The sequence below is a fragment of the Equus quagga genome, chromosome 19 (assembly GCF_021613505.1).
Source record: "Equus quagga isolate Etosha38 chromosome 19, UCLA_HA_Equagga_1.0, whole genome shotgun sequence".
Classification (NCBI taxonomy): Eukaryota; Metazoa; Chordata; class Mammalia; order Perissodactyla; family Equidae; genus Equus; species Equus quagga.
In genome coordinates, this window is record NC_060285.1 from 12,011,839 (window position 1) to 12,036,778 (window position 24,940).

General features: G+C 55.3%; 1 protein-coding gene across 4 annotated transcripts; it reads left to right on the plus strand.

Moving 5' to 3' along the window:
• The first annotated feature begins 6,144 nt into the window (after positions 1–6,144).
• On the plus strand, positions 6,145–24,387 carry PVALB (parvalbumin). 4 transcript variants are annotated; one of them, XM_046645994.1, is made up of 6 exons: positions 6,145–6,245; positions 8,613–8,680; positions 10,186–10,318; positions 11,598–11,707; positions 21,410–21,538; positions 24,168–24,387. In XM_046645994.1, the coding sequence occupies exons 2-5, from the start codon at positions 8,620–8,622 to the stop codon at positions 21,502–21,504; spliced, it is 399 nt and encodes a 132-aa protein (XP_046501950.1). In that variant the 5' UTR covers positions 6,145–6,245; positions 8,613–8,619; the 3' UTR covers positions 21,505–21,538; positions 24,168–24,387. The 4 variants fall into 4 exon arrangements, with proteins under 4 accessions (XP_046501950.1, XP_046501953.1, XP_046501951.1 ...); XM_046645995.1 differs by lacking the exon at positions 6,145–6,245 and adding an exon at positions 8,039–8,107; XM_046645996.1 differs by lacking the exon at positions 6,145–6,245 and adding an exon at positions 8,167–8,212.
• The last annotated feature ends 553 nt before the right edge of the window (positions 24,388–24,940 follow it).

Below are 24,940 nucleotides of genomic sequence, written 5' to 3' on the forward strand. Positions count from 1 at the left end.
GTTTGATTTATTCTCCTCGGAGGCCCTCCTGGAGAGAAGCTGGACACTGGAGTTGGTGCCTCAAACTCCCAGCTGAAAAGGCAGCTGGAAACACAGAGAGAACAAGCAGAGCTATGGGGCCATTGTTGAGGTAGTGATGGAGGTAAATGCAGGTGCTAGGAGGGGCATGAGGTCAGGGGGAAGAAACCAAGGAGGGCTTCCAGTAAGCGGTGGCAGCCGAGCTGAGTCACCAAGGGTGATGGAGTGAGAAGGCCAGAGCCCCAGAAATGCTAATGGGGGTTGGACTCGGGCAGCAATGGCTTATTGGTGACTGCCCCTCTCCATTGAGCCCCTCTATTTTCCACTATTCCTTTAAAGAGCATATGTCACTTTTTTTTTTTTTAAAGATTTTATTATTTCCTTTTTCTCCCCAAAGCCCCCCAGTACATAGTTGTATATTCTTCGTTGTGGGTTCTTCTAGTTGTGGCATGTGGGACGCTGCCTCAGCATGGTCTGATGAGCAGTGCCATGTCCGCGCCCAGGATTCGAACCAACGAAACACTGGGCTGCCTGCAGCAGAGCGCGCGAACTTAACCACTCGGCCACGGGGCCAGCCCCCATATGTCACTTTTTTAATAAAATTTTTTAAACAAAAGGAAAAGTAACCATTTCAAAGGACCTGGAGAGTTTTCATGAGAACGTGGTCCAGCGTCTGTGTCATGATCCTGGGAAGGGAGACCTTTACCTTCTCGCGCCCCCTCCAGCAGCCTCTTCCTGTCATTGGTGTGGCCGTTTGCTGGGCCAGCCTCAACAAAGGACCATGCTGGGGGGCTCAGACGACAGACATTGATTCTCTCACGGTTCTGGAGGCTGGGAGTCTGCGATCAAGGTGTCTCAGGGTGGATTCCATCGGGGTCCTCTCTCCTGGGCTTGCAGACGGCCGTCTTCGCCCCGTGTCTTCACACCGTCTCCCTCTGTGTGTCTGTGTCCTGATTTCCTCTTATAAGGACGCCAGGCACATTGGGTTAAGGCCCACCCTGGTGACCTTATGTCATGTTAGCTACCTCTCTATCACCCGTCTCTCCAAATACAGTCACATTCTGGGGTCCTGGGGGTCAGGTTTCAACAGATGAATTCTGGAGGTACACGTTCAGCTATCCCACTGGGGTGCAGAAAAATGAGTCAAGATGACTCCTTTGTGCTCCCCCTTTGCTGTGAGAGGGTTCAGAGCATTAGTACTCACCTGATTTTGATGCAAAGATGCTGGGTGCCGGAGAGGACACATGTGGATTGTTAGAGCTCCTCGCCCACCTGGGAGGAAGGACCAGGCACTGGCTGGGAGTCCTGAAAAATACATGGAAAGTTATCAGCTGCCCCTGCGGGCACACATGCACACACACAGACGCACACATAGAACACACACAGACACGCACACATATACACACATCTCTCTCAACCACCACTCTAACTCTTTGTTATGGGATGTGGGTTGTTATGGTGATGGGAGCACAGAGGGACTGAGGTAGAAGGGGACCGAGGGAGAGATGATAACGTGAGGAGGCTGTTGCCTTGATAACCCAGGGTCGCCGTGTGCATCTGGGCTGAGCCCAAACCTGGTGTCGCCTGCTCCCCTGATGTCAGCAGGCATCCGGGAGCCAAGAGTGTTCTTAGAGATTCTGCAGACTGACCTCTCTCTGCTTCTCCATGCACATCCCCCAGCCCAACCCAAGGAGGGAGAACCCCAGAGGCTGCCCGTTACCGATTTCTACCAGGTCTTCTGATTTCCACGGCCGTGATCTTGGGGTGCCCTGCCCCGCTTTATAACTCCACCCCACACAGGGACCAAACTCTCCGCTGGTCTCCTCTGAGCACCACAAGACGAGATGGGGTTTTCAAGAGAAAGACACAACCCAGGCGGCCAGGGGCCACCAACACCTCGCTCTTCCAGCCCCACCTCAGGTCACCTTCCTGAGTCCCAGCCCCATCAAGGGCCACACTGGGTCTGAGACCACTCTCAGCCCCTTCCCCTCCCACCTTCTCCACTCCTTCCCTTCTCTCTCCCATCTGTAGCTCCTGACTCCCCAGCAAGGACACTGAGTCCTGGTCTCGGAGACCTTGCTGGGAAAGCCAGGGGTGGTCAGGGACTGGCACTGCCTGGTTCTCCACGTTTCTATCCTTAAAGCCCCTCTGGGGTCCTCTCATTCCATGGCAGGCCGGGAGCAAGGGTGAATCCCTTGCAATGATAACCAGCCTGACTATCATTTGTGTAGGATTTCGTATCCTCCACAGCCCTTCCGCAGACATGATCTCACTAACTCTTCACCACAGCTTCCTCTTCAGCTCCATCTCACAGATGGAGAAACTGAAGCCCAGAGAGGTGAAGCGACTGGCTCAAGGTCACACAGTGGGTAACTGGCAGAGCCAGAGTGGGGACCCAGGGCTGTCCACCTACGTGCCCTGACCACCCTTAGGACCCTCTACCCCTTGGCCTCTCTCAGTGGTGAAATTATGCTTAAATACAGGTGAGGGGCGGGAGGGGAAACCAGGCCACAGGCCCAAGATCCGGCTCTCTGGAATGGGGCCGAGATTCCTTCGAGTGAATACACGTCATCTCACAGGTCTGGCCTCAGAACTATCATTAGACCGTGCAGAATCCACGCGGCCTGCCAGGGCCCTGGACGTGAGGAGCCCTGTATCCTGTTCCCAACCACAGCAGGTGGAAATAGTGTGAACTAATGAAATAGCACCAGCGAAGCGAACAGCTGAATGCTCGTCTCCCGGCAGATGGCAGCTAAGAGAGTGCTGAGCCCCACACGCTGGCTGCCTTCCTTCCAGCAGCTGGAGGCTAGAGCGGGCTCTGGGGAGAGCACTGGATGTGAGTGGAGGCAGACAGACCAGGCTCTGCTCTCGGCATGCTGTGTAACCTTGGGCAAGAGACTTGACTTCTCTGAACCTCAGTTTTTTCATCTCTAAAAAGAGAATAATGGGATCCACTTCAGTAACATACACGTAGAAGTGTCCAGCTGAGGGCCAGACACAGTATTGGGACCTAGGGGATAGAAGCCAGGTCAACATGGGGGTACAACCTCCATCCCATCTACCCAAGTGCCTCATCCTTGTTCAGAGTAAGAAATCCTTATGCAAGCGGGAGATTCCACTGGGGACCGCTGCTGCCTTTAAGCAGAGGTCCAAGGGGGCGAGAGCAACTGCCTGTCACACCTCATGAGGGACAGGATGGGGGCAGGGGTCCCAAGTCCAGAAAGGTTACTCTGGGCCCCAGAGTGAATCATTCTCTAGAAGTTCCGTGCACACTGTGGTCAAACTCACCAAGCATAACCCTCCCCAGCACCCGTCACGCTTGGGCACCCCCCAGAGATTTGCCACACTGCACAGTTCACTGGGTTCGACATCCCAGAATCCCTTACCTCTCTCCGGGCCAGCCCTCCTCCCACACAGCTCCCAGGCTGAAGGTGCCTTGTGACCCAGGCCTGCGCTCCCCATGCATTCAGTGGCCGGTTCAGGGACCTGTGTGCCCAAACCCAGCTAATCCCAGCCAGGAAACCTCAGTTCTGGGACTTCTGGTCAAGCTTTTGGGGCAGTGGACTCCCTTTTCTCCCAGGACGTGGGTCTGAAAGTTTATAGCACTGAGGGGGACACCCAGTCTGAGAAGGTGGCGGATGCAGCACAAGGTATTGCTGAGCAATAGAGAGAAACAGCGTTCTCATGGCAGCGTTTGAGTTCTGGATCAAGCCGTACTTGAACCTTCCTGGATTTATCAGTCACTTGAATCGATAAGTCCCCCTTTTGTCTTAATCTAGCCTGAGTCAGGCTTTCTGTCACTCACAGTCAAAAAAGGCCTGACTGATAAACCCATTCTCTGGCATCAAGGCCTCTGTGAACCCAATTAATAAAGTGGTGGCTGCCTGGATTAGCACAAATTCAGAGCAAAAGGAAGGAGAAAATGTTTCCAGACATTCTACTCAGGCTTTGGGGCATCCCTACCCTACTTCAGGTATTGCAGGAAAAAAAAATGCTTCAGAATTGGAAGACTTGAGTTTAAAACTCAGCCCTCTCACTTACTCACTAGCTGTGTGACCTTGGACAAGTCACTAAACCTCTCTGAGACTCTATTTCTTCAAACCTCTGAAGGCTATAATGACAGTAAAATGAAATAATGTGCATAAAGCGCTAAGTACACAGTAGGTCCTCAATAAATGCACCCATACAATGTGGCTCAGCGTGTCTACATCTACTTAATTACAGGCACATGAAGAAGACATATGGGGACAGAGAGGAAGGCCAGCCTGTTTCCCCAGAATTCACTCATTGTGGGTGCTCCCTCGACGTGTAGCTTCTGTTGGTCTTAGCAGGAAGCAGGAGGGTACGGTAGAAAGGAGCAAGGGCTTTGGGGTCAGAGAAACCTGGGTTTAAGTTCTGTCTCTGCTCTGTGACCTTAGGCAAGTTGCCTAACCTCTCGGAGCCTTGTTCCCTCGTTAGTAAAATGGGGAAGGCAATGGTACCTCGTAAGGAGATATGGGACGAAAGCACGATGCAGCAGACACTGGACTTAGCAAGCACGCTTATGCTCCCAGGCCTAGCCAGGCTCTTCCTCAAAGGTTGGTCCTTAAGACCCTGCCACGTTCCTGCCTCCCTGAGCTCAGCCATGCCTGTGACTTCAACTCCTCGGTCTCCCTGATGACCGCAAAGGTCCGTGTCCAGCCCCGACCTCTCTCCAGAGTCCAGACCTCCTGGGTGCCTCCACCGGGATGTCCTCCAGGCACTCCGAACCCAGCGCCAGGTCCTGGATCGTCCACTGCTCCCTGTGTGATTTGGGTCTGTCGCCTTGGTTTCTTCACCTATAACATGAGCAGCTGGTAGTGTGGCCCTAACATCCTAGGATTCTCACCTCCAACATGTCATCTCCCCAGACTCATCACCCCCAAAAGCAGCAGCACCGTTCTCCAGCGAAGCCCAGCCTGGAAACTCCGAGTCAGCGTGGGTTCGTCCGCCTTGGTCATCACAGCCCCCACATCTGGGAGGGTCTGCCTCGGATATGCTGCCCTATCTCTACACCCCTCCTGTGGCCCCACCGTCGTCCTAGGCCAGACTCTCAGCACTACACCTCCGGGCCCCGCACTGGCTTCCCCACTCCGTCCACCCTCTGCTCCTCCCACCCATGAACCGATGGTCAGTGAAGGCCTGGGCAGCTTCCCTCTCAAACAGTCTTAGCGTGGAGGCTGGGCCTTCTCATGTCACCATCAAGACCTGGACTTCGCTGTTGACAGTGTCAGTGCCCTGGAGATTCTTTCTAAGGTTGGGGATGAGGAGAGAAACCTCTCGTGGGGTCCATACTAGACGCTCAATAAATATTTGTTAAATTCATTCATTCATTCATGCTTTTCGAAACACACCCTCTGGATGGTCATCTCCAATCCAAGACAGACAACGCCAGAGGTCGCTTTGCAAATCTCGTGAAAGCTATGGGCCTTTGTTTACCTATGTGACATTTTGCGTATGATTTCAGCGGGTTCATAGCCCCCCAAGCCCATCTACAGAGCAAAGGTTGCCCCTGATTGAGCTCGTTTTATGGATGGGGAGACTGAGACGCAAAGAGACAAAGGGACGTGTCAGAGAACACGCAGAGCTACTCGTCAGCCAGGCACCAGATCATCTTATGAAAGAGCTGGATCCACTCCCGGCTCCAGGTCCAGGCTTTGAGTAGTAAGTCACGTAACACCTCACATCTTTGTGCTGTCTCCCCATCCACGCACGAGGGACCAGGCCCGCACTGTGAGGCTGCAGAGAGAAGATGCTGTGTACAGAGGAGCCTGGCCCAGCCCCGTGTGTGGAAGACAATTCCTGTCCCATTCTCCTGCTTGCCTTTTCTCTTCCTTTCCTTGCAGGATTTTGGAGCACAGAAACGTCGCTGCCGTCTAAAGAGGTCATGGAAGTCTTCGCGGAAGAGAAAAGCCCCGCCTGAGCTTCAGCTTTGGGTGCTGGAGGAGGGCAGGGGCCAAGGGTTATTAATAGGCCTGGCTTGATGGGCCCAGGGCGGGCGAATGTGATACAGACACCCAGCACCATCGTTGGGGAGTACCTGACACCGGAAGGGGAGGGGGCTGCGGGCCGGGGGGAGCGCCACCTCCCAAAATAGCCAGAGCAGAAGCCTATATAGGTGGCCATCCCACCACCAGGCTCACTTCCCAACAGGACCTCCCACCAACCCAGCCTTCCGGTGCAGTTCCAGCCCTCCACCCCCACCCGAGGTGAGTGGCAGCTACGGAGGCTGGAGGAGGATGCAGGGAGGCAGTGGGGAGGAAGCCAGCTGGAAGGGACAGCCACATTTCCCCTTCCCCCAGTGACACAAGGGCTGGGGGAGGGGATGCCCAGAGGTAGGCAGCTGTGGAGTCCAGGCCTGAGAGCACGGGATTCTTGTGCTGTCCATCCTGTCTCCCAAGGTGACCTGAGGCAAATCCCTCCCGCTGGCTGGGCCTCAGCTTCCCACCTGTAGAACAAGAGGGATGGAGCCTGACATCTGTGGACTCCGGTGATGCCATCAGAGGGGGCCCACGAGCTGAGTGGGCAGAGGAGGCAGGAGGAAGGAGTGTGCAGGGCTGATGGTTGAGCTGACAATATTGTCTGACACTCGGTGGATGGACTGGGCCTGAAAGCGTCCAGTTGATGGAAGGCAGCAGGGAGAGATGGACGAAGGAGGGAGAAGGACAAGCCTCTGTGGAGGCTCCAGCCGTTGCCACAGGGGCCCCTGTCTGGGACTCTCCAGGAGCTCGTCTGTGGCTCAGACACGTGGGACTTGATGGGGCTGTGCCCTAAGCCCTGGGGAGGAGCTCCGGAGAGCGGGTCCCTGAACTCCAAGTCAGTCGACCTGGGAGTGGGCCCCTCTCTGCCACTGCCTCGCTGTGCATCCTCAAGCCATTCACTGACTCTCTCTGGCCTCAGTCTCCCCACCAGCGTAGAATAAGGATCCTTCACCCGGGGAAACAGATCCTCAGCTAGGCGCCTTGACTGAGCCGAGCCCAGGGGCTGAAATGATAGCACAGAAGCCCAGCACGTTGGAGTTAACAGCCCGGCTGGGGTCGGGGCAGCAGGGGCAGCCGAGGTGTCTGGGGAAGGTCTCGTGCCGGGAGGCCAGGTCTTGAGCCTTGGCGCCTTGGAAGCCGCTGGTGGGCTGGTGCCTGAAGAAGCTGACTCACAGGCAGGGGGACAGCCTGAGCCAGCGGTGTCCTAGGGTTTCCAGGAGGGCAGCCGTCCAGGGCCGAGCCGAGGCAGACAGTGTGGACAGCCAAGGCCGGGCAACCGGAGCTAACGGACAGCTGGGCAGCTCTCTCCAGCCCGCCAAAGGCCACCAGTGTCAGCCCCTGCCCGCCTGCCCACATCTTGAGTGGGGGTCTCAAGATTCCACCACAAGGGACTACAACACCATCATCACAACGGAGGGAGGCAGAAGCCCAGAAACGGGGAAGGTCACCACCCAAGGTCACACAAGGATTTAGTGCAGCCCCAAATCTAGAACCCCAGCCTCCTGACTCCCTGTCCAGTGCTCCACACACTCTAGAGGCAGCCGGTTGCAGCCTGAGTCCTTGGGAGACCGTGGGAAAGAATGCAATTGGTCTCTGGCTGCACAAAGATTAGGAAGTGTCATGTTTCCCAGAGACACAATTCAGGTCATGAAATCTGCTTCCGTTGTCTAAAAAGTGAATGTGCCACCTTCTCCCCAGACATGGGCCATCTGCTCTCCAAGTGGGGTGAGGCTGCATGGAGATTCCAAGTAGTCTTTCCCACCTCCCCCTCCCTCAAAGCTTTGTGGGGCAGGAGGTGTCTGGACCAGGTGCAATCCTCTGGGGCCCAGGAGACCAGGAAAGTAGTTAGGGGGGATCTGAGAAGAGATCTTCGAAAAGTCAGACTAGCAAAACGGAAAAAAAAAAAAAAATCAGGATTCAGAACGTGCATCCTGGCCAGATGTGGGATGGGGCACCTGCAGGGGGCCCCAGCAGCGCCGGCCTATCCCTGCCACCCTCTCCCAGCGTCCCGTGGGTCGGGTTTCCAGACCTCAGAGCTCAGATTTTGCAGCATAAATTTGCATCCAGGACAGACAAGAGCCGAGGCTGAGGTAGGAGCAGAGAGAGAATGGGAACAGGGCCGAGGGGCCCACGAGGGTGCAGGCCTGGCCCCGGCCGGTCAGTATCCTCCCAGAAGCGGCGCGACATCCTCCGAGGTGCGTCGACCCGGGACTGCGCTGCACCAAGCCGGTGCCTCCTGCGCGCCCTTGACGGCAGGCGAACCCTCCAGACCCGGCTGGTGACGCGGGCGCCCCGTAAATTCCAGAGGTCGCCCCTTGCTCTGGCTCCCCAGCCGCAGCCCCTGGGGTCCCGAGGACCCTCGGCGGGGGCGGGGAAGGATCGGCCGCGGGACGCCCGCCCGCCCGGCCCGCGCAGCCCAGTGGCTCGGCGGGACTGAGCGGCTCTGGCTGCGCGCCGAGCCCCGCGCCCCCTGGCTCTGCGCCAGGCCGGCGGGCGTGCGCCCGGCGCGCAGCACTGCAGCGCTGGTCATATGAGCAGAAATGATGAGAAAAGCACTTTTTAATCTTTTCACACTTGCTCTGCCCGCTCAAACAGTTGCAGGATGTCGATGACAGACTTGCTCCACGCTGAGGACATCAAGAAGGCAGTGGGGGCCTTTACCGGTGAGCAGCGCGCTCCCCTCCCCAGCTCCCTTCCCTCATCCACCACCTTGGCCCCCGCACCCCCGCGGGCTGCGCGGACGTGCGGTCCTCCCCAGCGCTCCTCTGCCCACGTATCCCGCGGGGCGCTGGCCGGGCGGGGAGGGGGGTCCTCAGCATTTTCCAAACTCGGACCGGGCGGGACGTGGCCCAGGGAGGAGGCAGGGAGGGCCGGTGCCCTACCAGAAGACCGAAACTTGCAGGCGCCGAAGGCTGGGTGCCCACGCTGCGAGGACTGGGGTCCCCGACCAAGGGCGAAGACGAGGGTGGAAAGCAGGGTCTCCGGGTCCCTGTGAGCGCTCGGGACTTCCCCTTTAAGGCCCTTGGAGGGGGCTGCAGGTGCGCACACCTTCTCTCCAAGCGACCCCCTTCCAAGACCCCCATTCTAGACAGGACTCTGCTCCCCCAATGGTGGCCTTTGCTGGCTCCCCAACTGTCCAAGCCTCCTCTTTGGGGCTCAGAGTCCCCCCTCCCCAAACGGACCCGCGAGCGAGGTGACCTTCCGACAGCTGGCCTTCTGCTCTGCCCGACCCCGTGCTGGGCATCCTTAGCGCTTGTAACCTGCAGCCTCCTTAGGCGGCCGAGGCAGCGGAGCCGGCAGTCTCACTTCTGTGAGCTGCTCTGGGCTTGAGCGCTTGGCTGCCTACCTTCCTCCTGCCTCCCATCACCCGGAGGGGGAAACTGAGGCTCTGAGAGGGCTAAAAACTTGCCCAAGGTCACCTAGCTCTGCAGAAGAGGGATTAGGATGGGGGTCGTAGTCCCCCACCCTAGCGTCAGAGCAACTTTCCTTACATCCTGCCTGGAGCTGAAGGGAGAACATGACCCCCTCCCCTACTCACATACGCTACTCCGTCTAACATTGTGCCTGTTCCCAGGTGTTCTTATAAAGGATCTCAGGACACAGAAAATTGGGGAGAGGGATTCATTTTCTTTCTGCCTGGCTCCCCCTCCAAGGGGGCTGCAATAGCCCACCCACTTCTCTATAACCCACCTTCCTCCCTTTGAGAAGAAACTTAACTTGGAATTCCTGGGGAGCCTTCCAACACCCCCCCCCCCCCCCCCCCCCCCCCCCCCCCCCCCACACACACCGTGTTCACACCACCTCCAGTTCCCCAGCCCACTCCCACTCAGCCACCACCCAAAGGTTTCGTGGACACCAGGAAGCCCTCTGCTTCAATGGCTACGTCCACCATCAGCAAAGGGTCCCGAGGAAGGTGGGGGCAGGCTTGGGAGCCAGGGAGATCTGCGTGCAAGCCCACCTCTGCTGCCTTGAGCTGTGTGACCTTGGGCAAAGCACCCCGTCCTGGTTTGGGGTCCCTCAGCCCTCCCGTGGAGGCGCATGCCCTCCATCCCCCAGGACGGGCACAGAGGAGTCAATGGACAGATGCTGCCAGACACCTCCCTTCTCCCCTCCTTCCCCACTGCCTCCTCTTTGTCCTCATTTTATCCCACTCCTTGCCCCCCAACAGCTGCAGAATCCTTCGACCACAAAAAGTTCTTCCAAATGGTGGGCCTGAAGAAAAAGAGCCCGGATGATGTGAAGAAGGTGTTCCACATCCTGGATAAAGACAAGAGCGGCTTCATCGAGGAGGAAGAGCTGGGGTAAACTGAGGCCTGCAGGGGCTGCCCAGCCCGAGGCTCCAGGAGAGGGAGTGGGGGTTGGGACTCCTGCTTCTGAGTTCCTGGCAGGTCTGCCCTCTCTCTGCACTTTTCACAGAAAATAACAGAGCGCGGCCGCTGTCGTTTCCGGAAGGGTAAAATCCTCAGCAGAAAGTGCAACTAACTGGGTTAAATTATAGGCACTTAATATTGCTAATGGAATGATGCTACTTAATAATTTAATACCAATGAGGAGGCAGGTTTTCTCGCTGCCTAACACCACAGGCAAGACAGAGAGCGCTTGCTTGAGTATGTCATTGATTTTCATTTGTCTGAAAGGCACCTTTGCCACCCCACAGACCCCCACCCTTCCGAACCAGGGCGGCCAGAGCAGTTTCTGGGCAAGCCAGGGATGCAGAACCAGCTGTGGGGACTCAGGAGTCCTGGGAGCAGAGCTGAGGGAGAGAGCCTATGACCAGGAAAATGCAAGAGTGCATCAGCAAAGGAACCTCCTGCCATCACCCCCTTGGCCACCTGGCCTGTGTCTGCCCGCCCAGCTGTGCCTTATGTCACTCTCTGGCCAAGACTGCCTTGAGTTTTGCCACAAAGAGAAAGGGGAGAGTGTGGAGAGGGGCCTTTCAAGTAGACACTTCCCCATCCATCCACTCTCATCCCAAAGCATCCCACAAGGGTACCCTTTGTCTAGAACCTTCTCCTTCTAACCACCCACGCCCAATGTGCACACACACGCAGAGGCTGACTTCTACCTGCCCTCCAGCCATCCCCTCCTCTAGGAAGCCCCCCTGAGTCTTCCCCTCACCCCAGGTGGATGGATGCCTCCTTTGTGCACCTTCTCTGCTTCCCCATCACTGTATCCCTCACACTGTGTGGTCTCTCGGAGTACTTGACCTCCTCCTCTTGTTTTCAGGCAGCTTCCTGAGATCATCTCTGTGCCCCCAGTTTCCAGCATGGCCCTGGCACAGAGAAGACACTTTTGTGTTTGTTGTGTTGGCTGAAAAATAAACAGATAAAACAATAAACAAAACTCCTTGCCTGGAGTGAGGTCAACTCTCCGGTGAGGACAGCCTGTCCTTCCCTGCACACCCACCCACAAAGGCACAGCCACAGCCCGGGCTACCTGGCTCAGCACAGCTGCATGCATGCTGGCTGCTGCCGCCCGGCCCAGCTGCCCACTTCCCCTGCGCAGATGCCAGCCCACCATCCGTGCGGCGCTCCTGCAAGGTGACCTTGACCTGACTCCCTCCCCGGCTTCTCTCCCCAGATTCATCCTGAAGGGCTTCCTCCCGGATGCCCGAGACCTGACTACTAAGGAAACCAAGACGCTGCTGGCTGCGGGAGACAAAGATGGGGACGGCAAGATTGGGGCCGACGGTGAGTAGCCATGACTTGGGGCCTGGGCACATCGTGGATCTTCGGATATTTGGGTGCTAAAAGCTCAGAGCTGTGCCTGCAGTGAAAGGGAAGGGTGGGGATCCCACAGTACCCAAGATTAGAAGAAAAAGGCAATCCATTATGTCTGTGTGCTCTGTCATGAAAGCCAGGCAAAGAGAAACAGGTATTTTTTTCTAAATTTGAACAATCCAGAAGGAAGAGATCCTTTTTTTTCTCCCTGCTGCGTAGGGAATTTGGGAGAATTTGGCATCTTCCCTGAACTTTGCCTGCACTTTCCTTGGGTTCTGGTCCTGGTTCTGCCCAAACTGGCTGTGTGACCTTGAGCAGTCTCTCTCCTTCTCTGGGCCCCAGTCTCCCATCTGTAACCTGAGGAGATGAGGCCAGCTGATTCCCAAGGACCCTGCCTTCTCAGATTCCAGGGATGGAAATTCCTTATCTCCCATCTCCCTCAGCATCTTGTCCTGGTGTCCTATAACTTCAAGTCTCAGAACCTGTTTTGGCTTCGCCCAAATATACAATTCCAGCATTGTAGGGAGCCAGGAGACACAGCCAGCCAGGAATCAGCTGCGAACTAGGAAACGGAATATCTGGCCCTGTCTTGCTTTGCAAGCTTTGCTTTCGGAACAGGTGAGGGGCTGGTGGTCCACCGTCCCACATCCTTCTCCATTCAGATCTAACCAGCATTCATGGGGCACATCTCAGTCTTGTTATCTTTCTTAGCATCACCACGTGCTTGGGAGTTATCTCCATTTTGCTGACGGGCAAACTGAGGTTGAAGATGCTCACCCTGCTCTCAGAGCTGGGACATAAGTGGTGGAGCAGAGATTCAGAGCCAAGTCTGAAAAACTCTTTCCAACATGCTTTGCTGCGTTCATTCCCGTGATAGTCCTTGCTGTCAATCTAAGAGAAAACTGTGTGTCAGTGCTAGGCCTCTGGGCCAGGCTGTCTGGGTTCAAATCCCAGCCCTGCCACTTTCTAGCTGTGTCACTTTGGGCAATTCAAGAAACTACTCTGGGCCTCAGTTTTCTCATCTCCAAACTGAGGATAATGATCATTCTTATCTTACAGAATTGTCTTGAGAATTAGATGTGTCAGCGTGTAAGGTGTTTACACTAGTGTCTGGCACAGAGTGAGTGCTATGTATGTGTTTGTTAACTAAATTTTAAAAAATAGGGACTAGGTTGTATTCATCCTTTTATCCCCAGCATTTAGCCCTTACTTGACCCAAAGCAGGCACTTAGTAAACATCTGTTGAAGTCCAGCGCCCTCAGGCTCTGCTTCCTCTCTGCCTGTCACCAGCTATGACCTTGACCACGTCACCTCACCACACTGAGGTTCTCGTCTCTGGCAAATAGGGTGCACAGCTTTTTCCTAAGACCAGCTAGGGCTTGTTGTGAAAATTGAGTGGCTATAGACACAAAATTGCTTTGGGAAAGGTAGCTACAAGGATTCTAATTACGGATGTAGTGTATTAAAGTTTAATGCCAGAAATTCCAGCAAGGTCAGATGCAGCCAGTCCTCTGGCCTTCCGATGCCACCTGCCCTTCTCCTGGCTGGGAAGGAGGGAGGTGGTTTTAAAACAGCCGGAGCAGAGGGTGCTAGAGAGAAATTGCTGGCTGGTCTTGGTTCCAGTCAGTGGCCCATCACCCCTCACCCCCATCCTCACCAAGCCTCTTATCAGATAGCTCTCCCGGAGCCTGGGTTCCTGCCATGACCCCAGCCCAGGCCTCCAGACCTGCCTCCCATTTTTATTTGCAGCCAATATGTCACAGCTCAGAAGCCCTAGGCAGGGTCTTCATGGCTGACTGCTCATGAGCAACTAACTCCACGATGAAGAAAAACCAGGCCAGATCCTGGCCGCTTCCCTGCTCCCCTCCCTCCCTCCCTCCCTGCCATGCTCAGATCTTAAAGAGCCAACACAACTCTTCCAACAGACCCAACAGACATTTACTGAGTAGCGACCCTGTGCCGGGCAGTGGGGGAGATAAAGATGAATCAGGCCCAGCTCCCAGAGGCACCATCTCCCGGCTGGGCGCCCCTGAGCCCCGGTTTCCTCATCTGTAAACTGGGTAGGACAACACATACCTCCCTGGGATTGTCGAGGATTCCAGGACACAATGTATGGGAGTGTCGAGCCCAGTGCCCCGCGAGTGCCCCACAAATGGCAGCTGCAATCCCGTTCTGTCTGCACGTTGCTGGCAGCTCTGTGTATAGACACAAATGAACAGGGGTCCCAGGCAGAGGCCGGGAGGTCCAGACAAGCTCTGTGGAGGGGGAGACAGCGGGCATTCTGCAGCTCTGGAGGCCGTGGCAGGAGGGCTGCAGGCTGGTTGGTATCAGCAAAGACACTGAGGCTGGGAAGTTCAGGGGGTGTTTAGAAAGAGGCAGGAAGATTGGTTTGCTGGGGGTGGGAGCGGAGAGAGAATTGTAGCAGGGCATGGAACGTGTGCCCAGCCCCATGCTGGGGTCTGCACACCTCACCCCATTTGACCTTGGGATGACAGAGGACAAAGGTGTAGAAAAGAGAGGGGCAGAAAGAGGGCTCCAGTGCCCAAGGTGACACTGGACTGACACCCAGGTCTGTCTGCCAGCACCATCCAGGCTCAGGCCGAACTGGTGAAGGACTGGAGGTCAGGCCAGAGCAAAACAGGGGAGCAAGAGAAGAAATGGGCAATAAGAACAGATCGCCCGAGGCAGTGGGGCCCCACTCTTTGTGCTTCTGGGGTGGGAAGATGCAGACACCTCCCCTTCCCCACTGCCACCCCCAAACACAGTCCGTTTTCTGGAGGGTGATGGGCAGGATGGATGTGATGATGCCCAACAGGCAGCAAGATGGGAGGCAGAGCCCTTTGTGGGCCCAGGAAATTCTATTCCAGGCACTCGGCTTTGCTGCCTCTCCCTCTAAAGGCCAAAGGGCAGGAGCCCTGCCCACCAGCTGGAGGATGCCTTCAACTCCCGGCGGGACCTGGGGCAAGTCACAGAGCTCCTCTGACCTTCCGGTGCCTGCTCTTTAAAACCAGGGGTCAAATCACTGGCCAGTCACAGGGGTCCCTTCCAGCTCTGAGATGCCCTGGATGTCCCAGTGAATAAACCTCTAGACAGGACCAGCTCCGCCCTTTGGCCCAGCCGTGTGACCTTGAATATCAATAGCAATGACATCTAACCTGGGGGAGCTGTTACTGTGAGCCAGGCACCCAGCTTAGCAAGTCACTCATTTCATCCTCCTAGCTCTCTGTGAGGCGGATACTGTTACTGTCTCCATTTTACAGATGAGGACACTGAGGCTCAGAGAGGCTAAGGGTTTGCCTAAACTCCCATGCCTAGGAAGAGATAAGGTCAAGATCTGAGTTCGGGTCTGTCCAGATCCAAAGCACATGGCCTATGCTGCCTGCTTCATTCATTCAGAGTTTAGGGAGCATCCACCATGAGATGATTTTCTTATTCACTGATGCTTCTTTCTCCCCCACTGGGACGTCAGCTCCACGGGAGCAGGAACTTTGTTTTGTTCGATTCTGACCCCAACACCTGGAATAAGCCCTGCCACATAGGAGGGGCACAAGAAAAGTTTGTTGAATGAATGAATGAGTGAATATGTGTCCAGCTCTGGAGATCCAATGATGAGGAGGTGCAGTACACAGGGAGAGGTCTGCAGGTCAAGGCTGCAGACCCGTGTGGGCTGGGTGCTGGCGTGTAGCAGGTGCTGGGGGATTCCAGAGCAGGGTCTGCCTCCCTCTCCAGCTGTTTGCCCTTCTGAAGGTGAGTGATATTTGCCAGGCCCTTCAGGGCCCCAGATGGAAGGGAGGGGCAGAAAGACAAAGTCCTCCTGATGACCCTTTGCATTCCCGTCTCTGGGGCAACTGCTTCCAGGAAGCGCAAAGACGTTTATAGATGTGGTCGATTGATTCTGGAAGGCCACCCTTGAAAGGCTGGGGCAGAGCTGGTAAAAGGGGGTTTTAAGGCAGAAAAGGAGACAGAAGCTGGACAGAGGTGGAAGGTGGCCAAAAACCCAGCCACAGTTGCAAAACCGGGCACAAATAGCAGGCGAGACTGCTAAGTGGCAGGTTCCTTCTTGAGTACTTGTCCTTCACAAGGGTGGCTCACATACAGGGCCCAGCGTCAGAACCCCCCAGCTTTTCACAGCACAGATGGCTGGGCCCCACCCCAGAGTTTCTGATTCCTTAAGTCTGGGGTGGGGCCCAAGCGCTTGCATTTCTACCAAGTTCCCAGGTGGAGCTGATGGTCCCGGGGCCACCCTTTGAGAACCACTGCCTTACAATAATCCTAGAAAGTGGATGCCATCACTCTCCCTGTTTTACAGATGAGGAAACCGGGGCACAGAGAGGTTAAGTAACATGCCTAGAGTCACTCAGGAGCAGAGCCAGGACCCTCTGCTTCCTTGCCTCTCACATGGGCCCGTGTCCCCAGCCTGGGCTTTCCACACCCAACGCCTGCCCGCATGGAACGTGCAGGCTGGCAGGAAGAGCAGTTACCACCCCCTGGGCACATCCTGTGTGCCAGGGGCTGCACACGGCCTTCCCCCTTTTAGCTCACGCAGTCCTCACAGCAGCTCCACATAATACACCCTCACTGGACAGACAAGGAAACTGAGGCCCAGGGAAGGGGAGCCACTTGCCCAGGATCACCCAGCTATTCGGCACTCAGGCCCGCTTCAAACCTTGACACTCCGGCTCCAAATAGCACCCCTTTCCCCACCTTGCTGTAGACAAGATCTGCACACCCCATACCCACGCACACACGCCATCCTGGTTACGGTTCCCTGAAACCCGATCCCGGCGGCAGATCCAGTTTCCTACGCTTCAAGCCTCTTCCAGCTCGAAAGCCTGTGGTTTGCTTTTTGCTTCCGCTGCTGCAAAATTTAGTCATAATTATTGCCTGACCGTTGCAGGCTGCTCAACTCACGTGCCTGAAGGCATTCGCCTTTTCTGCTTCCTTCTGGCAAAATCCCTTCTGTTTTATCCTTAAGTAGCCTATTTAACAGGGGCAGGAGTGGGGAGCCCTGAGGCTTAAACACCTGAAGGCGGGAGAGCAGAAGGCGTGCTGCCAGCCCTGTGAGCTGCCACGGCTTCTCCTCTCTGGGCATCCATCCCCTCACCCCAGAGCGGGGTAGGAACACCCCTCACAGGGGTACTGCTTGAACTGAGTGAACGTTCTGGAGATGATTCCTCTCCTCTTCCTTTGTATGTATGCTTTCTCTTGTAAGCCCCCTCAAAACCCTTAGGAAGTACTGGAACACCAGTCCCGGAAGAAAAGGAAATGGAGTCCCAGATGGGAGGAAAGTGAGCAGGAGGGCGGGGGAGCCCTGCCGCCTCCCTGTAATGCCAGCCCTCCGGCCCCTATGCGATCTGATTTCCAAGCAGGGCAGGATGAGCACACTGGGGCCAGCCCGCAGTCCTGAGGGCAGGGCCCTAAGGTGCGCAGCGTTTTGTCCCACCTCACTGTACCCTCACACTGGCCCCCTATGATCAGGGGACAGAGCCTGTGAGCCCCACTGAGAGATGTGGAAACTGAGGCCCAGTAGACATGAAGTGCCAAAGTCACATAGCAAACCTTGGCCGAATGGCACCTGGGTCTCCTGACTCTGCCACTCCCTCCCCCCAGCTGAGTTGAGATCCTCGAATTATAAATGGTTGCTGTGCTTTGCAGGATGCTCGCCTTAATTCCTGCCTGGACTCCCCCTAACTGCGGCCTTCCACTGCGTTGGATGAGGCTGGCAAAGGGGGAGGGGCGGCCCTGCTCACATAACTGCCCTCCTGTGATGAGGAGCAGTAGTGGGGGCAGGTGACATCCCTTCCTGCCTCTGGGGGGGTCACGGCTCAAGTCAGAACCCAGGGTGCTTCCACTCCAACCTCTAAGAAAGAGACTCGCCCCGGCATGAGCCACGCCTGAGTCAGAATCTTCCTGGCTGAGTGCCTCCGAGCCTCAGTTTCCCTGTAAGTAAAATGGGGGTAAGAGAGCTGGCGAGGATGAAATGGGATGACATGCAGGGCAGTGCCTGGCACACAGTGAGCCCCCGGAACTGTTGACGCCCTCCGGTTCGACCCCGAATGATCCTGCCTCCCGGTTCTGTGGGGTGGGAAAGTGATCCCTCTTTGCAATACGGATTTATAAGAAGCCCAGCCCTGGAGCTATTTCGAGGCGAGGTGATAAACCAGCAGACCGGTGCCTTCGTCTGGTCATCACGACAGAGGGGAGGAAGCAGCCTTCCAGGCGCTGACTAATGTCTGTCTCAGTTTCATTTCGGGCTATCAGCGTGTGCTGGGCTCACCTGTCAATAGCTTCTAAATTTGTCCATTCCCACAGCACCCAGGACTGGGACAGACCTAATTAGGCTAATTTCAGTCTCCTAAGGGAAAGGAAAGGACTGAGTCCTCCCATCCTCTGACCCTCCATCGGCTGCTCCCCCCCCCCCACCAATCCCTACCTCTCGCCTCTCTGATTGGATGATGGAGAAACCAGCAAACTGGCCCCGGGGGCCTCGGGTGAGGCGTCCATGCAGAGGTAGGGCTGTGCCTGGGTGCTCATAGGAGGAAGGGTGCTGGGTCCCTCCAGAGGGGCACTCTCCCTCGCACGTCAGCAGTGAGCATTGATCTAGCGTGACCCTCTGTCAGCACCACCGTACTGGGCACTTCTCATCCATCATCCCATGCCGTCCTCACTACAACCCTACAGCAGGTGCTCTCATATCCCCATTCTACGGATGTGGAAACTGAGGGTCAGAGACTAAGTTTCCACGGATGGGTGTGCTGGAGGGGCGATCCTGACTCAGATGTGATAGACAGCGTCAGAAACTTCCACGAGCTCAGCTGCCGGTCCTTTAGGCTTCCCGTGTCCGCTGGCTCTTTACATCCTCCTTGTCTTCGTTTCAGGATTTTTATGGTTATTGTTGTTATTTCAAAGCCCCAACCTGTGACAGTTGTGCTGAGGAGATACAAGGGAGGCGAGACTAACATTTATAGACCACCTACTGTATGCCAGGCATCTCTCTGTATTCTCTCATCTCATCTTCCCCAGGGGTGTGCAAGTAGGCCGCATCATACCCACTTTGCAGATGAGAAAACTGAGGCTCAGAGAGGTAAAGTAGTGACCTGAGGCCACCCAGCCAGGAGGTGATGGAACAAGATTCAGACCCAGCTCCAGGGCTGCTGGAAGGTTGCAGGCAGGTGCCAGGGCGGGGACAGGAAATGACGGGGGATAACAATGACAAGGCCAAGAAATAAAGGTACCATGCCATTTGCAGGGTCCTCGCTCTGTGCCAGGCAGTGGCCAGGCATCTTATAGGCCTGGTTTTAAGGTGGCTGGAACTATAGAAGCATCTTGATAACAACGGGTACCAAAGGCTGAGTGCTGGCTGTGTATCAGGCGTGTGACCCAGAGCTTTAACGCTGCTTCCTCTGAGCACCCCAAGGAGCTCCATCTTACAGATGAGGAAACTGAGGCACAAGGAGGTGAAGGATCTGGTCCAAGGTCACAGGAGCAAGAATGGGAGTTGGGAATTCACTCTCAGCCTCCTTGCTCCAAATGCTGTGGGAGAGCTGGAGAGCTGTGTTCTAGACCCGACACTGCACGGATGAGAAAACCAGGACCTGGAGGGTGAGGTGTCTTGTTCATGGACCTGAGTGGATGGCAGAGCCAAGACTAGAACCCCACCCTTGATGCCCCATTCCCCTCCCAGCATCCTACCGCCAAATTGGTGGACCTAGACTTTACAGAGTCTTGGTACGTTTCTTCATTTGTTTTTCTTTAAGGAGAGACCTGGATGTTTTAGAGGAGATGTTTTTTTGATGGGAGGGCTGTTCGTTAATTGACTGCTTCCTAAGCACTCTGCCCTCAGGGAGACACGGAAAGTACAGAGTAGGTGACCTCTGTCCTCAATTTGTCTACAAAGTGCCCTGCTCCAGGTTCCGGGAGGATAAAATTAGAATCCTGCGTTCTCTGCAGAAAGCCAGGGCACGAGGCCATCGTGACATCCCGGCTGCTTCAGGGCAGATGCCAGGGGCGGAGGGGGCTGCTTTCAAAAACCCCACAGGTCCAAAACATCTCCCATAGTCAGGCTCCAAAATGCCTGACTTTCCAGCACCAGAGGGTCCCTTGGTCAGCGTCCCTTGGTCCCTCTCACGCTGACAGCGCCAAATGCCTCAGTGTGAAGGTGACTAATGGGCTCTTTGCTGATGAGCAGCCCGAGAACCCGTAATTTCTAGGGTGAGTGTTAGGGAGGTCGGCGCAGGTCGGGAAACCGTCAGGACCAACTTCCTCTGTTGATAATCTCTCCGTGAGCTGGCATCAAGGACGGACTCGTGCCTCCTTTATCCCAGGACAGAGCAGCTCGGTGCCCAAGGACAGGAGAGACCGGCTGTGGCCCAGTGTCCCGGATTAAATGGCAGGTTGAAGCTGGAGAGAGTTCAGGCTCCCACCCAATCTGGGACGTGGCCTCTGCGCATCCAGGGAGGGCTGTTCCTGAGACCCCAGGCCGAGTGCTGCCTCTGCCTCTTATTATCCACGTGCCCTGACATGTCCCCTCTCCAGGCCTCCATCTCCCCAGATATAAAATGGGAATCGTCCCACTTACCCCGCAGGACTGTCGTGAAAATTATATGAGGTAAATGGGTACTTGTTGAACCCTCAGGAGGACCCATGAGCCATCCATCCATCCATCCATCCATCTGTCCATCTGTCCGTCCATCCGTCCATCCATCCGTCCGACCGTCCATCCATCCATCCATCCATCTGGCCTTCGTTCACTAGCACCTGCTTTGCGCCAGGCCTATGCCAGTGCTAGGAGAGTGGTGAACAAGACAGACAGGGCTCCCTGCCCTCCTGGAGTTTACATTCTAGTAGGGGAGACCAACAAAAACAACTAAGTACATAAATTAGATCATTTCAGAGAGCGTTAAGTCCCATGAAGCGAATTAAAAAGGGCTAATATGACAGTCAGGGGCTGGCAATATCTGAGCTGGCTCCTGAGTCACTCTCTACCTAGGTTACAGTAGGTCAGAAACGTCCGGGGTAAAGAAGGAAGCCTGGGAGCATCGTGCTTGAATCATGTCCACTGGGTGATGTTGGTCCAGCTACTTAACTCTCGGGCCTCAGTTTCCTCAACTGTAAAGTGCAGACGAGAGTGTCCTTCCCATGGAGTAGTCGTGAGAATTTAATGAGATAATAAATGCAAAACACTTCCCACGTAGGCATTCAAGGAATAAGGATTCTTAAATTCTCTAACAATGGACAATACTCGTCAAAGTACTAATGATAAAAAAGCATCTCAAAAGAACCAGCTGCCTTAGCGAGGGTCTGCAGGACCATGGAAGCCCGAGGCTGAGAGAGGACGTTCTGACACCTGGCCTGAGGGGAGGGCTGTTAGAAGGGCCCCATCCCTGCCACTCACTGTTACCACTCAGCCCGCTACCCTGGGGGACCCTCCCTCTCTCCCACCTGGAGTCATGCCTAGGGCCCCACATCTGGGTCACCTGCCTTCCTGTCCTCAGGGACAGCCTGGGGAGAGGAGAGGGTAGTGTCCATTTCCCAGGTCAAACCCCAGAAAGGTGAGGAGCCGGGGTACATGTCCTCCACCTGGCGGGGGTCGGCGCCAGGTTATTTCCATGACGACAGCATGGGCGGATTTGGTTTTGTTTTTTTCCCTCTTTTATTTTGAAATCATTCTAGCTGAACTGAAGAGTTGCAACAATAGCCCAGAGAATTCCGGATGCCCTTCTCCCAGCATCCCTAAGGCCAACATTTCCATGACCCCGGTCCAATAGTGAGAACTAAGAAATCACACCGGGAGGTTTTTACGTAAGTGCTTCATACTGACTCTGGGAGGGCGGCGCGAACCTCAGGGAGCCCCAGATACCTTTTACAGCCTTTTCGAAGCCACTTCACATCCAGTGTCTTGTTTGTCTCTCACAAGGAATTGTCACTGCCCCCTCACTTCACTCCACTGACCAGTGGAGGAAGTGATGCCCGAGAGGTACGTTTCCCACCTAGTAGGGCCAGGCTGCTCCTGGACCCCAACTCTCCACACTGCCCCCCTCCCCGTGCTGTCCCCACATTATGACACTGCATCTTCTAGAGGCCATGGGGACTTACCTGGGGCCCCTGCTGCAGGGAGGGGACATGGCATCTCAGAGACACACAGTGGCAGAGGGTGGCAAACCCCTTCTGTCCTCTCTTGTCTCCTGGAGAGAAAAACAACAGAGAAGACCCTCCCTGGACCCCCTTGATTCCAAATAAAGGTCTCAGAAGAGCTGGCTGCTGGGCAGTCCCCTTTGACCGACACAGTAAGGACCCTGCAGTTGAGAGAACATGGGAAATGGGCAGAGGAGCTCACAGCGGGAGCCGAGGACCTCCTGTGGGCCAGGACACGTCTCTTCTGACCATCTCCGACCCAAGAAGCGGAGCTGACTTCTCTTCCTTTTACGGATGATGAGGAGGAGGCTCAGAGAGGCCAGGCACCTTTTCTGAGGTGACACAGCCCGTAAGTGGGAGAGCCAGATTTGAGGCCCAGGCTTCTTCAGCTGTGCCAGTCCTGTCACACAAGACGCCAGCCCAGCATGGCTACGGGTCTTTCCCAAACACACCCCACTGTTTCCTGCCCTCTGGTCCCCCACCTCAGTCCCTTCCTCCCTCTGCTTCTTGCTGTGGGAATCCCGCATCTTCTCAGGGACTCTCTCAGACCCACCTTCCCTCTGAAGGCTTCGCTGCTTCCTCAGAAGGCAGCTTTTCTCCCTGGGAAAGACAAGTCTCTGTGCCCCCTCATCCTTTCCCGGACACAGTGGCCCCTCGGTGTCTGGTGCTGAGCCAGGTGGTGGGATGGAGGCATGAACAAGGCGGGTGGGAGCTCTGTGTTCCAACGAGAGAGGCAGACGACAAAGGAATAAGCAACATGTACTCAAAATTATTTCCAGGGTGCTAAGTGCTGTGAATATAACAAAAAATGGTCATAGCAAAGAGGACCCCAGTCAGGCAGGTCACTACTTTCGCCAGAGTGGTCAGAGAAGGCCCTGGAAGAGGGACACTCGAGCTGAGACCAGGTGAGAAACAGCTGGGCCATGAGACAGTCTGGAGAGTGTCCTGAGCGGAGAGAACAGCAGGTGCAAAGATCCTGAGGTAGGAATGCACTCAGCGTGCTGGGGGCTCAGAGGAAGGCCGGCAGCATGGAGCACTTCCTGCCAGATATGGTCTTCTTCTCGGACTGGACCAGAAGCTCCTGCCGGCCAGGGACTATCTCCTGCTACCCATGTCTCCCCTCACCCGGTTCAGGCCATTCCTTTGTTCCTTCAGGAGGAGCTGGATTCATGAGAGGGACTCGATTGCCCCCTAGTGCCAACACTGGTCTCTGACATCATTAATCAGCAGGAGGTGAAGCCTGGCGGACGGACACCACTGGGGAGGCAGGGGCAGGCGAGCACCCGGCCTCCCCCACCGTGGCCTTGAAGGCAGGCCCATGGGGAGGAGCCTGGGCCCCAGGGCTTGACTCCCGGCTCAGCCACTTATAACCCTTGAGGCTCTGAAAGTCACTTCTCCTCTCCTGGCCTCAGTTTTCCCTTCTGTAAAATGGGGACAATGACTCCCCATGACCTGAGGGTCTGTCAGGAGGGTTAAGTGAGGAGCTGGTGAGACGGAGCCCAGCTCCTTCCCAGCTCCTGTACGCGCCCGGCCCTCTGGGCAGCGTGCAGAGGTCTCCACGTGCTCGGGGCTCCTCTGGGGTCTTGCTGGGTCCCTGAGGAGGAAGTTCTTGAACCTGGCTGCTCACCAGAACCACCTTTCAGTCAATAAAGTAGTCGTCCCCTCCTCCAGCCCTCCTAAGTCAATTCCGGGACAATGGCCTGGGAGCCTGTGTCTTCTCAGATTCTGCTGCTGATGCTGATGGGCAGCTGGGGAACGACCAGGCGAGAAAGGGCTCCCGGTCCAAAGTCGGAAAGACCTGGGTCTGCATCCTGGCCCTGCTTCTTCCTAGCTTTATGACCTTGTAAAAATTGCCGGACTCTGAGCCTCAGTTTCCCCATCAGTAGAATGGAAATAATGATAAAATGCACATTATAAGATTATTGTCAGAGTCAAATAAGATGTATATCAAGTCTTTAGAATCGTGACTGGCCTACGATAAACACTCAGAAAATTATCATTGCTATTATTATGGTAGTCATTAATAATTTGTGTAATAATACGATGATTTGTAGTTCTTAATAATTTAATCCTAAGTTATTATTGTTAATAATTTGCTTCATGACACCATGAAGCAAAAGATAGGGTAGGCTCGTCATTTCCCATCTCCATTCATTCATTCCCACACTCACTCCTGCCTTCACTCCAGGTCTTCGGCAGCAGACGTGGGAACCGAGACGTGGGAAGCCCGGTGCAGGGGCCCAGTCTCTTCCACGCTGTCCACTCTCGCTCACTGCTTTGTCGTTGTCTTTCGCAGAATTCTCCGTCCTGGTGGCTGAAAGCTAAGAGGCTCCGACGGCCCCGGGTCCTCCACCTCTCCACCCCGGACCCCCGATCTCAGCCCCTCTCGCCACCCTCCTGCGTTTCTGTTGAGTTTGTTTATGTTATTTTTTACTCCCCCCTGTGCCCTGTGGCCCTCGAGTGACACCGTTCTTCTGGAAAATGCTGGAGAAACAATAAAGGCTGTACCAATCGGACTCTGCTGCTCGGGAGGACTTGGCCTGGCAGGGTGTGGGTCCCGCCGTGACTTTGCAGACACACCTGTGCAGGGGTGGGGCCGGGATTTAGACGGTTAGAAGAGATGGGATGGAAGAGAAAGGTACTAAGCCTCTCTTCTGTGTTTGGTACTGAACGTGGTACTCTACGTGGGCTGCCCATTAATCCTTGAAACCACCCCATAAGGTAGGCAATGAAACTCCCATTTTACAGATGCAGAAACTAAGTCTTGGAGAGAAAAGTGATGTGTCTGAGCTGACATGGCTAGGACTTGTGGATGGACTGATGGATGAATGGATGCTCATTAAGACTCTTTTTGCTACAAATGACAGAAACCCAACTCAAAATGACTTAGGCAAAAAAGGAAGAAAACACAAAGACTTGACTGGTTATGTGCCTGAATAGTCCAGGGATACATCTTCAGGAACAGCTTGATCAAGGGGCTCAAGTGATATCATGAGGATTGAGTCCTTCTCTCTCCACCTCTGAGCATTGCTTTCCTTTGTGCAGGATGTGCTCTCAGGCAGGCTCTAC